The sequence below is a fragment of the Sciurus carolinensis genome, chromosome 3 (assembly GCF_902686445.1).
Source record: "Sciurus carolinensis chromosome 3, mSciCar1.2, whole genome shotgun sequence".
NCBI lineage: Eukaryota > Metazoa > Chordata > Mammalia > Rodentia > Sciuridae > Sciurus > Sciurus carolinensis.
This window is the reverse complement of record NC_062215.1, coordinates 74,407,126-74,423,791: the sequence shown is the minus strand read 5'-3', so window position 1 is coordinate 74,423,791 and position 16,666 is coordinate 74,407,126. Positions and strand designations below refer to the sequence as shown.

General features: G+C 37.1%; 1 protein-coding gene across 1 annotated transcript in view; it reads left to right on the top strand.

Moving 5' to 3' along the window:
* The window catches only part of Cntnap5 (contactin associated protein family member 5), a 772,002-nt gene that overhangs the window by 646,339 nt on the left and 108,997 nt on the right, over positions 1-16,666 (top strand). Inside the window, exon 17 of the mRNA XM_047547046.1 lies at positions 3,100-3,318. Coding sequence (XP_047403002.1) covers positions 3,100-3,318 — 219 coding nt within the window. The remainder of the gene's footprint in view (positions 1-3,099; positions 3,319-16,666) is intronic.

Sequence of the window (16,666 nt, the reverse complement as noted above, 5' to 3'; positions counted from 1 at the left end):
CATCCCTCTATCAATCTTCTGAAATTAGCTATGAATTCCTCTTTTTTCATTCCTCAGGCCCTTAGCAGAGGGCCTGGTTTTATAAAAACTCATTCAAAAGCTGAAGTGACTTCTTAGTTTTATCTTGAAGCATAAAATAGTTGATGCTAAGAGAAGGTATCCGTCAGACACTTAGGGTGTGGGAAAGTCAGATGCAAGTTCATGATAGAGTTACTGCTTTCCCAGGGCCACTGGGTTGTTCTTTTCCCTCTAGTCAGTGAAAGGAAGTTTTCATTTGCCCCAGCGCACCACCACAAAGTCTGTAGGCATTGTGTGGTGTATTGGTCATTCGCTCACATGTATTTCATTCAATTATTTCAAGTATCTATATTATGTATTCTAATTTCAACTGCCCCAGAAGACTGTATAAGTTTCTCAATCTGAGGTTTGGGAAGGTGGTTTTAAAAAAGAACTCCAGAAACACATCACCTGGATTCAAGTGTTTACTCTACCCCATATGTCACTAGGGCAACTTGTTCTGTCACCTGTATCTCTGTTCCGTCATCTGTAAAGTAGCAAGTCTCACAGGCAGTAATGAGGCTCAAGTGAAGTAATTCATAACAAAATGCTTAACACAGTGCCTAGCTCATGGTAAGCACTCAATAAATATTAACTGTTAGTATTGCATTTCACTGATTCTCCTTCAGTTCTAGGAGGAAAGGCTTAAATGTAGGTCTTTAATGGTTATTTGAATAAAGATAAATAATAATAATTTTTTTAAAAAGAGTTTTTCCAGAAACCTAATACTTGGATATAAAGCTAAAAATACTATAGGAAATTGCATTTCATAGGTGAAATATAACCATGTTTTAATGAATAAAATTTTAATTTGGCAAGAGCATCCCAGGGTTATGCTCTGGGTCTGAAATAAATGAAGAGTTCATCCAAACTTTGTGTATTAGTGGGGGGACACACAACAGGGGGTTACATGGTAATTCAGCATGGGATGGGGCAGACACAGCAGAGCAGTGAACCCTCCACAAAGATGTGCCCTCTGAGTAGAACTTGATAGCCACAAGACTGGTTTTACAGGAAGGTTTTTAGCAAAATCTTTAACATTCTTCCCCCCAAGTTCTCACTGATAGTCACCATAGAGAAAAAGAAATGCAGAACTTAGCCATCTCTCAGCAAACTTTTGATTTTGAAATGCGTGGGGTTGCAGGGTAGCATTGGTGTTGTGAATAAGAAATAAGAAATGGCTCAAGGGACTTTCTTCACTTTTCTTTTGTCCATTGTCACCTGATTTGTTCCTTTCAATTCCATTTCCTTCCATGCATGGCTTTATAAGTCACAGCCAAGTCACCTGGGTGGGGAATTTATGTGATTCAGAAGAACTGACAATAGCATCACTAACTGGGCTCATACTGTGTGGCAGACACAGTTCAAAAACTTCATCAGGATTAATATACAAACAGCCTGATGATTAGGTACTGCTCTCATTCTCATTTTATAGATGAGAAAACTGAGGCATTATGACATTGAAAACTTCCTCAAGGAAAGGGTGGAGCCAGTGTATTCTCTCAAATCCCCTTTTTCAACCTTCAACTTACTGCTTCTCTTTAAGGTCACAGGTCAGCAGAAGGTGAAGCAATTTGAAGTCTCTGGTTACTTGAAATGCTGCCATTATGAAGACTTCTTATAGGAAGATAAGTTTTTGTTAAGGTTTAAAGGTTAGGGAGGGTATGATCCAGAGTGGTGATTGACTTTTGGTATCTCTAGTAATTTAGATCTGACTGTTGATGACTTTGTCAAGCAAATGCTCATTTTCATATTGAGAGGGGAGGGAGGAGTAGACAATCACAGAGTGCTGAGGACAGCAAGGTCTAGAATACAAAGCTTCCGTTAACTGAGAGGAGATTCTCTTCTCCTCAACCTCACTTTATAATTAACCTCTCCCCTTCCTTCAAATTTAGACAATTCCTCTGTGATAATGGAAAATACATGACAGTATTCTCAATAGAGAAAATTGGTGAGGAATCTGCTTTTGGCATTGGCTTCTTACTATCTGAGACATTTTGAGCAAGTTATTCATACTTCTTTGAACTTTTCCTCACTCAAATGGGAATAATAATGATTTTTTTCCTCAGAAATATTTTGAAAAGTAAAATGAGTTAATTTACCAACAATGCTTAGCATAATGCCTGATATAGAGCTCAGTCTACCTCTTGTGCTGCTACTTCAGTCCAATCATTATAGAGAAACCACCACCATCATCATCATCTTCATCTCCATTCATCACCACAGTCACCACCATCATCACCACTATCACCATGTCCACCACCTATTACTGCCTCCACCATCATTACCATCACTCCCATCCTGAAGGCAGTGGTATTTTATTATTATTGGTATTATTTCTCCTATCTGGCTGCAACTTGACTTTGGTGATACCACATTGTTATAGAGAGATAAAAAGAGGCATGAAAGGAATCCAACATGGAAGCAGGAGGCTTGGGTTTGATTAATACACAAAAGTAATCTCTCCTTGGACAAGGAAATTAACCTCTCAAGTTCATTTTTTGTTTTTTTTTTTTTTATTGTCAAGTCCATTTCATTCTTGTTTTCTTTGTTTTTCAACACAGGAATGACACATATGCTTGTATCACATGTATTAATGATATATCATGAAAGGGGGCACTGGGCTTCTTAGGACGTGTCTCCTCCCTGTAATAGTGAAACTGTGTAGATGACTCCCATATCTACAAATGTCCAGGATGATACAACTGAAACCAGAGAACACCCAGGAAACCCAGAGCCTCATCATAGATTAGTGTTTATCCCATAGGCATCAGTTCCCCAGTTCCCTATTTCCTGCATTGACATTATTAGGACCAACAGGGCAGGGTGCTGGTGCTTAGAACTTGTATACCCTTAATATTTAGAGGTTGTTATTATTCATAGTAACTTCAGTATTGCAGGAATATCAAAGGATGTCTGCTATATAATGATGATGACTTAACAATTGTTTCTCTCATTCATTAAGGGCATGCTTGTGTCCTCAACACACTGATAACTTCCTTTATCCTTCATCCTTCTTCCTGTTTCCTTGTTTTGTTTCAGCTCCTTCTGAGATCACATTTGCCATAGATGTTGGGAATGGCCCAGTAGAGCTTGTAGTCCAGTCTCCTTCTGCTCTGAATGACAACCAATGGCATTATGTCCGGGCTGAGAGAAACCTCAAAGAGACCTCGCTTCAGGTGGACAGCCTTCCAAGGAGCACCAGGGAGACTTCAGAAGAGGGCCATTTCCGGTTGCAGCTGAACAGTCAGTTGTTTGTAGGTAGGGGACATCTTAAGGCAATCTTTGTGTTAAACAACCTATAAGACCACTGTGTGACTAGGTTCAAGGAAACTTGCTTTTATTTGAGGTCAGGAAAATGATTAAATTATGTCATTTTCTTAAATTACAAATTTAATTCTGCAAGTTGTTCCTCTCTAGCTTCATTAGCAATAAAATATTATACTACCCATTAGCAAATTTGAGGATAGTCTCAGACCCTTTTTGTGCCTTTTCTTTTGGATATATTATCTCTTCCAGTGTCTAGGGATTCCTTTTGTTTTTCATCATTATGATAAAAATATACTCTTAAGGAAAAGATGTATCAATCTGCTACACCTTAGCAGGTATGGATTCTAGGACAGTAGGCCACCCTTGCTAGTGATGCCTGAGGTCTGATAACTATTGATGAGAGTGCAATGAAATCCTTGAGACTGTTCAAAGGAATTTCAATTCTCCAAAAATAATAATTAGGGGAGTAGTCATTGATTTTTTTAATTAGGGACTCCTTTGATCCTACCTGAAACCATATCACTTAGGTAACTGCCTTACACTTGCACAGAAAAGCAGTCCTGGCCTCTGAACAGATGTCTCTCAGCTGCTGTCATCTCTGTGAAAGTGGAATCAGCTTGTGCATGGCAGTTACTGCAGGGGTTGAGGTTGGATGTATTCCAACATTATTTCCTTAGTTCTTCTACCTCTCCCTTCATTGCTTCTTTCCTTCTTTCCTTCCTTCCTCCCTTCCTTCCTCTCTCCTCCCTCCTTCCTTTTCTTTCCTTTCTATTTTTTCTCAGTAGTCATTAAGCATCTAATATCCTTGTTGGATGCAAAATAAGTTGAGCAGTGCCATTGCTTTTCAAGGAGATCATGGTCCCGTCTATGTGCATACATATAAAAGTGTGCATGCATGTGTGTGCACGTGCACACATATGTGACAGAGAAAGGGGGTGGGATTTGGCAGGGGTTCTTTCATCTGTGTTTGAGCTTTAACTCCATTTCAACTGATATTTTATTTTCCTTGTTACAATTACTGCATTTCGTTACATATAAGGGATTGTGTGTATGTTTGTGTGTGTGTGTGTGTGTGTGTGTGTGTGTGTGTGTGAGAGAGAGAGAGAGAGAGAGAGAGAGAGAGAGAGAGAGAGAGAGAGAGAGAAAGGGAGAGAGAGGGAGATTCAGCTACATTGGCTCAGGTAATTTTTTCCTGGTCTAATACAAGGCCAGTTTATAGCCATAATTTGGAAAAGATTTTTAGAAAATGGATTTGAGGAGGACTTGTAAAGATATAAAATACAAAATAGAGCTTTAAACCTTAGAGATACTATAACACTATAAAAGCCATGAGTGTGTTCCTATATAAAGGTGGAGTTCAGATGCCTAGTACAGGGATGACAACAAGTGAACAAAATCGGCCAATCTGCCCAGATATAACTTCCTTTCTGCATTTGTTTATTTGTCTTTTAAATCAGCTCCCACACTACATAACTTTACTGCTAGTAATGAAATGCTGTCCCCACTCAAGGGGCATTTCTTACTTGTTTCCTTTAATATTGAGTTTATAAAACTTTTAACTGTGAGGTAAGTTGTCACTAAAAACACGTCAACTAAAAAAAAAAAAACAAAGATGTAACAGAGGGAGGGTGTCATTTTTTCTTTTTTTTTGTCTCGGCCACATTTCTCTGTTCATCTGTTATAATTTACATATCCAGCAGAAGCTAAAATGGTAGTGATTAAAAATGACTTTATGAGCATAGGTTTTTTTGCTTAATTAATAACTCATGTAGGTGCTATGGTTTACTATTCATTTTTTAAAATTCATATTGCTGTTGTAATTCTGTTTAAACATTGTGTTTTATTTCCCTATGGAAATTTCCTACTCATTAAGATTTAATATCTTTTTTAAGTAGAATCAATTTAAGTATTTTGTAGTTTTCATAAATTTTATTCTACACCAGCATTTTATTTATGAATTTCTTTTTGGCTAAGAATGATATATAATGATAGCATGATTTGTATTTACTCTTTCATACCAATTTCATGTAGCTATGAAATTATCATATGGACTGAATATGTGAGAACTTGGTGCAAATCAAAAGGGGGGGCTGACAGCTGTGTTTCTTGGTGATTTTTTTATCTCTAAACATTTCAGTTAAGTTCATCACAAATGCAGTGAGTGGTAAGAGCATGGGCAGGGGTCTGAGGGAGATGTGTTGCTAGAGCACCTGCTCCTGTTATATTTCTCTCCAATAAATTCCATCTCAAATATGTCTCTGTTTTATTGAATTTGCCTTAATGTACTTGAAGAAGGAAAAAAATTGCTGTTGGAAGTCATTTTAGCCTGTTGGTTTAAATTTCATTCTTTAGAATTCAGTGATATGCACACCAAGAAATGACAGGTAATTGAAAAGAATCTAAAGTCCCAATATTACCATTTTATATAATTCAATTGTTCAATAAATGATTAAATAAATTTATCACTCTGCAATCATCTACTCAATTATAGCAACCCAAATGAAGAATTGCATTCTTTTTCATTCAGAAAATTTGAAACACTAGATATTTATGTTTGCTAGGTATGGAAAGGTATCAATGCTGTGTACTTCTTGACTGGGTTAGAATGAGTGTGGCATATTTAAATATTAACTTGAATAAGTCTGTCCAGATATCTTTGGTCACTGAAGGATCTTTCAATCATAGCACAGCACCATCAGCATTACAAAAACCACACAGCTGCTGTGGTCCTAAGTGCTTCCTGAGTACTAGACCCAGGCTGAATTTTGTAAAATAGGATGTACCTCTCAGCTCTGCCCTTGTCATTGGAATGCGAAAGACTGATACATGAATCAATGCATGCCACATTCCCAGAATCAATATTTTAACTCCAAGTTGCTTTTATCACCATGATTATTAGGGACAGTTGCATCCATACCACTCCACTGGTTGCATTGTCTAGCGGGGTAGGAGAAACTTCATAACATGTTGGTTTTGAAAAGTCTGCTGCAAGCATGTGTCAGTGTTATAGTTGGAGTAGTTAATAGTATCACAATTTCTACTTAGTTATTTCCTACTAATGTGTCCAGCAATATGTGGATGAGGCAAGATAAGTTCAAGAACCTTCCACCCACTGCTAAAAATGAAGTGAGGAACTCTGAATTTGCATTGCAGATCAGCTACCACATGCTGACCTTATTAGGAATACAACTAGCCTAAGCTTACTATTGTCTTTACCTTCAGAATTAAAATGAAATCTGGCAACCAGCCTTTCAAGATTTGAAGATCTGTTTCCTGTGTGGATACATTAGGAATGACAATCATACTTCCCATGCCTATGTCTCTATAACTCCAAATTAAATACAACAACTTTCCAAAAATACTGCAGTTACAGAGTGGAAATTTGGTGAAAACGTAGGTCTGGAAGTCTCATTTTATAAATTTTTTTTGTTGTTACATGTACCCATTTTTTCCCCTTCAGTTCAGCTGCTCTATTTGTGTTGAAATATACCAGAGTTAGTTCAAACTTACAGTCACCTGGGGAAAATACTATGCCAACTTGATAAATCATAAAATTTGAAGAGTGCTCTCAAATACTACTCCCCTTTCCAGGATGGTAGAGAACTATTATTCCTATGTAGAGGGGAAGCTGGTCAAACTTAGGAAGGTTAATGGATAACCAAGAAGACTTGGCATGTGCATTAATTTTGTACTCTGGTACTTCATAAGTTCATGGTCTGTAGTATGAAGCAAACACCATCTATTATGAAATAGTAAATTATATTTTATCTGTGTGAGAACCTCATCAGGATGGCTGTCTTGATGCAGGCCAGGAGGGTTTTCCATTTGAGAAGATGAGATGTGTCTCAGAGCAAAAGAGGAAGTATATATTATTTTCTTAATAAGAAAAAATTTGAAAATCACTTTTTAGCATATTTATTGCATAAATCTATAAAGTGATCCTTCTCATTATATCAATGAAGAAGCAAAAAGTTAATAATATTTTCCTTGTAAAATTGTATAAATGTCTGATTATTATATTTATTTTTCCAGAAAAAAACTTATTTTATTCAAAGTTAAATAATATGTCAAGTAAACTTGAATCATTTTCCTTTGGAAAAAATTGGCATATGAATTCTGATGTTACATATATCTGCATAGGGGAATCGTTATGTTTAGTTTAAGAAGTTGACAAGACCTCCAAACTCCAGCAAAAAGTTTCTGGTTGCATCATAAGCTCTTGCAAAAGCACATAGTAGCCACTCAGTAAATGCTTCTTCACTCATGTGAAAGCTGGAAAAGTGGATGTCGCAGATATAGAGCATAAAATAGTAGTCAGTGGAGGCTGGGAGTGTAGTGGAGAAAGGGGAAAGAGGTCAGTTAATAGGTACAAAATTAGTTAGGTCACAAGAGTAAGTTCTAATGTTCCCTAGTGCAATAGCTGGCTATAGTTAAAAACAATGGATTGTATGTTTCAAAATAGCTGGAAAAGAGGGATTGGAACAGGAACAACAAAAAGAAATAATGTTTGTGATGATGGTAATGCTAATATCCTGATTTGATCATTACACATTGTCTACATGTATCAAAATATTTCACTATTCCCCATAAATATGTACAATTATTATGGATCAATTAACTTTTAAAAAATGATTCTTCACTGAAAGGGAAGTTATGAAGAACCATCTGGTTCCTCATCAGTTTTTCTTTCCAAATACCATTGAACCATAAAATCAGATTCTTATAGATTGAAAATGTTTGGGAAAAACATTGGTCCTATTTTTATATTTAGGGAGGTAAATCATTAAATTGCTTCTACAAAAATTCATTTTAATCTCAAATAAGTTGAGAGTTGGACATTTTTAGCCCAACCTAATAGACCATTTTAGTGTTTTCTGCCCCCTAATATTCAAGAAACGTTTTTGAAATGTTTATCTACAATTTTTGCAGTTTTAATTGAAGCTCATTTCACCATATATTGGTCTCTGTTGTATTGATAATGCGCAATTGGAGCAGAACAGAGAGTTTTCTTGTTTGGTTTGATTGTATTTTCCTGTTGTAAAAACTTATCAGGAATCATAATGTCTTTTTTAAAGAGTTTAATATGGCTTTGCTTTTTTTTTTTTTTTTTTTTTTTTCATACAGCTTAGGAAGATGAGGCCTGAGAGTTGGAGCACAGAAACTCAGTATTAGAAATAGTCCTTTCATTCATTCTTCTGGTACTTTCAGTTGCCAACATTTATAACTCAGTAAAGGAAGAAAAAATTAGAATGCCGTTATTTACATAAGTTAGGATTATACTTATAAAAAAGAAACCCAAGCCAGATTTTTTGGGAAAATGAATCAGTGTTCTTTGCACATTCAAGGACTCCATCTGAGAGGTCCATGGCACCTTTCCCAAAACCAAGGTGCCATTGAGTTAATGTGACCAGGGCATGCCTAGCAGCACAAGGGAAGCTCCAGGCTGGAGAAGAGCAAGCCCAGTGGGGCACATTGATACTGCTGCTCTGCCTAAGGCTTAGTATCCTGTTTTGATATCTGCAAGTCTTTATCAATAGCATGATGACTCAGAAGAGGGTGAGAAAACCCTCGAGGAGAGCAGTGGATGGGAATATCTAGCAACACCCCCCACAAACTATTTTGGCAGATTCAAAGTCTGTTCTCACTGTGTTATCAAGTTTCTTCTGATCCTGGGAGAAAGAGATTTAGATTCAAAGCAGTAAAGATATTGTAGAATAGGAGGTAAGAAGATTCGTGCTGAATCCAGCTTTTGTCTTCATCACTCTTGTCTCACAGGTAAAAATGGTTATTCAGGCCCTGTCTGTTGTGTGCAGTGGCTCAGTAACCTGAGTAGACCCTGGGATGCTTGCCCCGGCTCCCCATCGAGGAAGAGCTTGTGCTCAGGGGTGGGAGTGCTGTTTGAGGAATCTTCACGTACCTTCCCTTCGGGGACTGCCTAAGCTGCAGAGGAAACATCACTAAGGCTACGTCCTTCCCAAAAGCCTCCCCATCTAGTGACCTGCTAACTTCAGGGAATGAAGGTCTGGCCTCCTTCCAAGGAGGAGCATCTTTGATGAGTTATTCTAACTCCAGTGTTCCTATGGGGCAGTGCTACTCTGTTGTCAGGACTATTTGTCAGGTCACTTCTTTCCTGTCCATCCCTACTTTTTTTTTTCCCCTTTCACAGTTGCTCCCAGGAACCTCTTCCCCTAAAACTTATCTATCCCCTTCACTCTGTCTCAAAGCTTGCTTACTGGGGAACCTAAGCTCAGACAGAATAAGATAGATTTCTTATGCAACATACACACACACATATACAGGCCTACTTAGTTTTTAAAAATGAAATCAATTTCCTTAAGTGAAATATATTCCTCAGTCCTCCCAGGGACTATCAATAAAACCATGCCTCCTCCTCTCTCACTTTCTTTAGCAAAGTGTGTTCAAAGCTAATGGGTTCTTTAGAGCAAGTTTACATCATTTTGCTTCATTGCCTTCTGAAGGTCCCATCCTTCAAACTAGGATGGATGTACCCCCACTCCTCATCTACCTGTCAGAATCTTCTTCACTAATGATACAGATACTTTATGGTTCAGATTAACTATTTCTGCTTGAAGGAGTTCATTCTTGCATGTTCATATGCACACACACACACGCACACACACACAGACCTCTTTGAGCACACTCATCACATGTTATTGCAATGCCCTGATTATTATGCCTCTTCCTGCTAGTGTCTTGTTGTGGGCAGATATAGTGTTGAATTCATCCTCTGGGATGAGGTCACCAGTATATTTTGTATTTAATGAGTATCTAATGAACTTGAAAAAATTAATGAATGTGAAGTTTCAAACGTTGGTGGCTCTACTAATAATAATTTTACAGATGTAAGATGCTCAATTACCTTCTCTGAGCCTTTGTTGTTCCATCTGGACTTAACAATAATCAGTATTAATCAATACACCATGAATCAATTTCAAATGTCAGATGCAACAATGGACATTTTCCTCTCCCATTTGGCATCTTTTATAAGATTAAATTAAATAAAAGTGCAAACAAAAGACTATTTCAAATGGGAAACCATTTGTGCTCCCACATCAATGTAATAAACAGGTACTCCTGGAAATCAGGGGGATTCAGCATTTAAAGAACACACTCAGCTGGTTTGATATTTCCAGAGTGCAAGGTCCTTCCCTACAATGGATTTTATCCCTTCTTCAACCTGTCAGCAAGTGTCCCCATATGTTCATGTGTCTGATGAGAGAATATCTCAAGTCTATAGGTGGGGCCTTCAGGAAAGAGAAATGTTAAAACTACCATTTCTTTATCAAGGGATTTTCAAAATCACATTTCCAAATTGTTATATTGTTCACACATACTACATTTCAGAGGTATTAATGCCAGATTACATTGTTGTTGCTATGATTTTCCCCTTTTTTGTTCAATAAAGACAGGCTTTTAAAAAAATTGCATCTAATCTAGTTGTAGGAACAAGTGCTCATATCAGAGTTGAACCCTACACTTGTGGTTCAAGGACACCAGTTTCATGGCATGAACTTGAAAGTCACCCACATTCATCGCACACTCATGACCTTCGTCAGCTACTTTCCCTTTCTTGGGCTGAGCTGAAAATAAAGCAACAGCATACAGAAAACCACTTTTTTCTTTTTCTTTTTTTTTAAATATTAAAAGTAAATTTCTTAAGCAAAATATGTCCTTCATTCTCCCAGAGATTAGCCTCTTCCTCTTCTTCTTTCTTGTCCAAAAGTTTACTTAAAAGTCATGGGTTCTACAGTTGAGTTTGCATCCTTCACATTATTTGCTGGAATGGGGAGGGATCAAGGCATTCTCTCTCATCTTTCTTTTCCACTTGCAACTCTGTGTCCTTCTTCCTCTTTTCCCACATTTCTCTTTTCCTGCCATTTATTAATCAAATATACTCTGAGCGTATGTTCGTTGATCAGTCCTAGGTTAGGAAGTGGACACAAGGAGATGAATAAGATCCATCCACTGTTTAAAGAGTATGGGGGGTATTGGATTTTAAATGTATATGGGTTGGACATTCAAGGTGGTGTGAACAGAGCAAAGGGGATCCTGCTCCTAATTCTGCACAGAGGCAAATTTCAAACTTTTTCTCTCATATGAGGAGTAATGATTTCCTTCCTCTTTCTTCCTTATGTTTGGGAGATAAGGTCAGTGTAAAGTTTGGTGCAGTCTCTAAGGAGATAGACCCTTAAGAGATCATTGGGACTTGGGCACATACTTGCTATATAGGGAGCAGAACTCTTACTTTGTTTAGGCACTCACTTGCTTATGCAGTTCCTGGAAGTAAAACTGAAGCCCTAATTCTTCAGGGCCTTAAAGACACTGTACATCCCCATCTTACATCCCACTTTGAATTCACCCAGTGGGTAAGCTGGAGGGGACTTGAAGACCTTGCCCTCCCAGCCCCTTCGGCACTAATTGGAGCCCTGCTTTGAGCTCCTATTTGTCATGAAATACTGAGCTCCTGCTGCTCAATAATGGGGGTGGTGTTTTTCCATTTTCTATTCTCCACCCCATCCCCAAAAGCCTTTGGTCTCAGAGATCCTTCCCTCTCTACAATTCATCTCCAACCAGACCCTCTCCAGAGAAATGAATTCATCAATATCAGAGATATGGACTACTGCAAAGATGAGGTTGCCTTGAAGGTCAGACTTCAGCATTGGCTCAGTGTGCTCACCCACACAACCAGTAATGAGAAATAGTCCCTGCCTAGAGCAGTCTGCTCTAAAAGAAATAGTAGACCACACGTGTGTGTGTATGTGTGTGTGGGTATGTGTGTGTGTGTTTATATTGAGAGAGCCTTCTGATCCTATATTTTTTCTGGTTTCATCATCTTTTAATCCCTTTTTCCATTTACCCTCATTGTTTATCTTCCTTTCCCTTTCTGCACATCTACCTTCCTTTAAGGTCATTTAACTGCCCTGGGTGCCTGTGTTCTCTGTAGGAAAATGTAGTTCACAATGTGTCCATCTTGTTTCACATTTACAAAAGATTAAAAGGGTTCTAGTTATTTCAATGTTTTATTATTATTATTATTATTATTATTATTATTATTATTTTATCTTGGAGTTTTTATTTTTAATTACTTTTTTGGTTGACATACCATACTTATATACATATTTTTGGTACCATATGGATAATACAGGCTTTTGATGGGTTGAAAATCATTTATAGAGTCTCCATATTTGATATATAAATTTCTTTGCATCATCACAGTTTGATATTTTCTTGTATAGTTAAGTAAGCATCTATTTTCAGACCCAGTAATGCCATGGCTGGATATTAGCCAAAGTGGATTAAAACCATGTGCTCCCAGACATATCATACGAATGTGTTCATAATATCTATATTCAAAAGAGTTAGACCCTGGAAAATATCCAAACATCTTTTAAGTTAAATAAAGAAATAATTATATATTAATACAATAGTGCCATTCAACAATAAAAAGCAATTCACTCCTGATATATGTAAAAATTGTTTAAGTCTCACAAATATTATTTATATCAATATGTCATAAATTTCTTTTGGTGACTGCAAATTGCCTATAGTATGAGTATTTATATCATGGAAATTGGCAAACTCTGTACACCACGGCTTCTAATCTCTGCTTCCTACTTCTAAGGAATGGTTAGGAAACATTCATCAGACCACTATTTTTTGTCCTTTAAATAAGGAACACAGAATTTTTAAGTTGTGTATATAGGCTTTAAACCAATGATCAGCAAATATAAAGTGCAAATTAGTATACATTTTAGATTTGGTTAATCATACATTATTATTATTATTATTATTATATTTCTCCCAATCACCATATATTGTGGAATTAACATCTATTCATCAGAGCTGTCTACTTTCTAATGAAAAGTAACATCATTTAAATCCGAGCTGGTGGTATATGTTAAGTATAATCTTCCAAAAAGGTAATATCTGAGTCTCAGGAAAAAAGAAAATGAATGTGCATCACAGACTTTATTTACCTCAGTAGTTAACGAGGAAGCCATGTAATATGTTATGACCAATTTAAAAAGTTTTTAAAAATTAGAATTTATTTACAGGCAATTAAACAACAAAAACGTTAGGATAAAGTCGTTGGAATAGGTATAAAACCAGTTAATGTTCAAAATATCATCTTTGGAGTTGTCTGTCATACTGCAAACAGATTTGCATCTTTACTACACAAACGTCAGTCATATGTTGCACTTTATTTTCAAATTTTGACTCACTTTTTCTGACCAGAGTTGCTATTCACATTTAATAATATGCCTCCATCTTATGTTACTGCCCTCACTTCCATGAAGGAAGGTGGAATGGAAAAAAAAAAAAAAATCAAAGTGATTGTTGTACAATATCAATAGACTGTCCAAACAGTGTTCCTGGGGATTGTTGAGTGCAATTTATCTCTGACCTGCCATTGTTACCATGTTTCTAGTGACTTGTAGGTTTCTTTACTATTTCAGGTTATTTTGAATTCATATATAAAATCACCTTTGTTGCTGGGTATTGTATCACATATCTGTAAGTTCAGTGTCATAGGAGGCTAAGGCAGAAAGATCAGAAGTTGGGTCCAGCCTGGGTAACTTAGTAAGACCCTGTCTCAAAATTAAAAAGAAAAATAAAAATGAAAAAAGAAGAGATGGGGATATAGTTCAATAGTAAAGCACCCTTGGATTCAACCATCAATACCAAAAAGAAAAAGAAAAAAAAATCTTTTGTTATGTGAGGATTCTATTAGGGTACATTTTTTGCAAGTTTATAGTTGCAGGATTTTACTTCATGTACTTGTGGTTCATCTTCAAGGGCAGGTACCTTTTCTGTAAAGGTCAAATTTCAGTCAGAAGGACAGAATTGAAAGAACACAGTTGACAGTGTACATGTCATTTTATGATATATATGCTAAAATTTGAAATCTAAGTGGTAAACTGAAGTAGATTTATTGACTTTGGACAAATAATTCATCTGCAAAATGAGCTACTCAGTGTTCAAAGATGGAGAAGGAAAGAGGAAGGAAGGAAGGGAGGAAGGAAGGAAGAAAAGGAAGGAAGGAAGGCAGGAAGGAAGGAAGGGAGAGAGGAAGGGGGAAAAAGAAAGGAAGAAAGAAAGAGAATGGGTAGGGAAGGGAAAGGAAGAAAAGAGAAGGAGACCGGAGGAGAGGGAAGGATGGAGAGGGAAAGGGGCAAGACAAGGGAGGACAAGAACAGAAACTGTAGTACAGAAACTAGTACTGAATTAATTTTGTGAAAAAAGAGCCTGACCTGGCACATTTAGTATTCCTCCAAGAAAAGAGTTCTCAGCAAAAGAGTTTTGCATGATCATGTACAGGAAAGAGTGGTCACATATGAGAGAAATAGAGACTCCTGGGCTTATGCTCAGAAGGGCACAAGGTAGTAAGATGCATCTCTGAAAGAAATGAGCATCTGTTGAACTGACACATGGAGGTTCTCTAAGACAGGCTTAGAACAATGACAGCAAAGTTTTTACAAGTTGATTCATACTCAGTCCAAGAAAATATGATTATTATGATGGTAGCTGCTATGAAGGGTCAAGTGAAGAGTTTCATACAAAATTGTCTCTAGCTAGGCCAGCCAAATAATGGTCTAAGTTGTCAAGAAAAGTGATGGGGAAACCAAGGGGACAAATGCATCTGTGTATGTAACCTGGTAGAAGAAACAATGTAAAAGATCAGAGAAAGAAAATAAAAGAATCACTCAATTGCAGTATTCACTAAATAGTTCATTTCAGGATTTTATGGAATAAAGTTATATGTAAGCTTTGAAGTCACCAGATTTGGTCTGACTCCTGGATCTGCCACATAAAATGTACTTTGATCCTTGACTTTGGCCAAGGTAATCAGTTTGATGCTAAGTTTTCTCAACTGTGTAATGTGAATTCCCACTGCAAATTCAATGAATTCAGGACAAAGTTTCCAGTATACATCTAGTATGTTTGAAATACATACATTTAGAATAAATGGCAATGTGTTGATTCTCTAACAGCTTTTCAGATAAAGGTGAAACCTAAAAACTTGACTTTAGTTACTCTAAGAATACTACTGTATGCTTTGTGTTCTTCAATCAATGAACTGTACATTAAGTCAAGGTGCACACGAGGAAAGAGAAAAGTATGTTACAACAATGGCTGAAAAGTTAAGTGACTGAAAGATCCAAGAAAGCAGTGTGAATGAATGCAGAGGTTTCCCTGGGGCATGGGGCCAAGGCGAGAGAGTGTATGCCCCATCTTCAGGGAGGATACTCTGCATCTTCACCCCAGTTCTGACATGTGGAGAGAAGGCTCATTCAAATATGATTTTTTTCAGTGTTAAACTTAACTAAAATTTTTAAAATATTTCTTTTTAAAAAAATGGTAACTAATTAGAATAATCAAATACTGGGTGGACAGAATTATAAGTGACTAAGGAATTAGTATATATAATAAGTATGTGTGTTTCTGACTGCAGAGGTAAATTATTCTGGACATTGCTTAAATGTGGGGGGAAATAGAATACACTTATGGTTTAGATCTAGAATGTTCCCCCAGAAAGCTCACGTGTTAGGGGATGTTTCAATGTTCAGAGGTGGAAAAACTGCATTATGAGGTCTCTGATCTCATTAGTGGAGTAGCTCACTTGATGAACTAATACTTTGAATGGACTTCTCGCTGGTAACTGTAACAGATGGAGCATGGTTGGAGGAAGCAGGTCACTGAGACCATGGTCTTGGAAATTTTATCTTGTCCTGTCTCTTTCTGCTTCTCAGTCATGAGACAAGCAATATTCCTCTATCAGGCCTTTCATCCATGATGTTCTGCCTCACCCCAGGCCCAGGGCTAAAGGACTTGACTGACCATGGACTGAAACCTCTGAAATTATGAGCCCAAAATAAACTTCTCCTCTAAGTTGTTCTTATCAGATATTTTGGTCAAAGTGATGAAAAGATGACCAACACAAACCAAGTAAATAAAACATGAAGAGGTTCAAAGTCTAGGTAGACCATGAGGCATTGGAGAACCTAGGAGGGAATGTGGGAAGAGGAAGTTATAATGGCAAGCTGAGATCAGTTCTCTTATTGTATCAGCTGGGCTAAAGAATTCCAAATTGATCCTCAGGAGAATGAATAATCTACAGAGGGCATCAAATAGGAATGGCAGAATCCAATTTACAAATTTGTATCTATTCTGGCTACAAAATGGTAAATAAATGGCAACAGTCAGGACTGAAGGTAGGATGCTGTTGTTGGGATTAGGATGGGGGGTGGGGTGAGGAGACTATACCAGAGTTTGACTCTGTGTACAGAAAGAAGTAGATGGATCCTGAAGTGTGTGG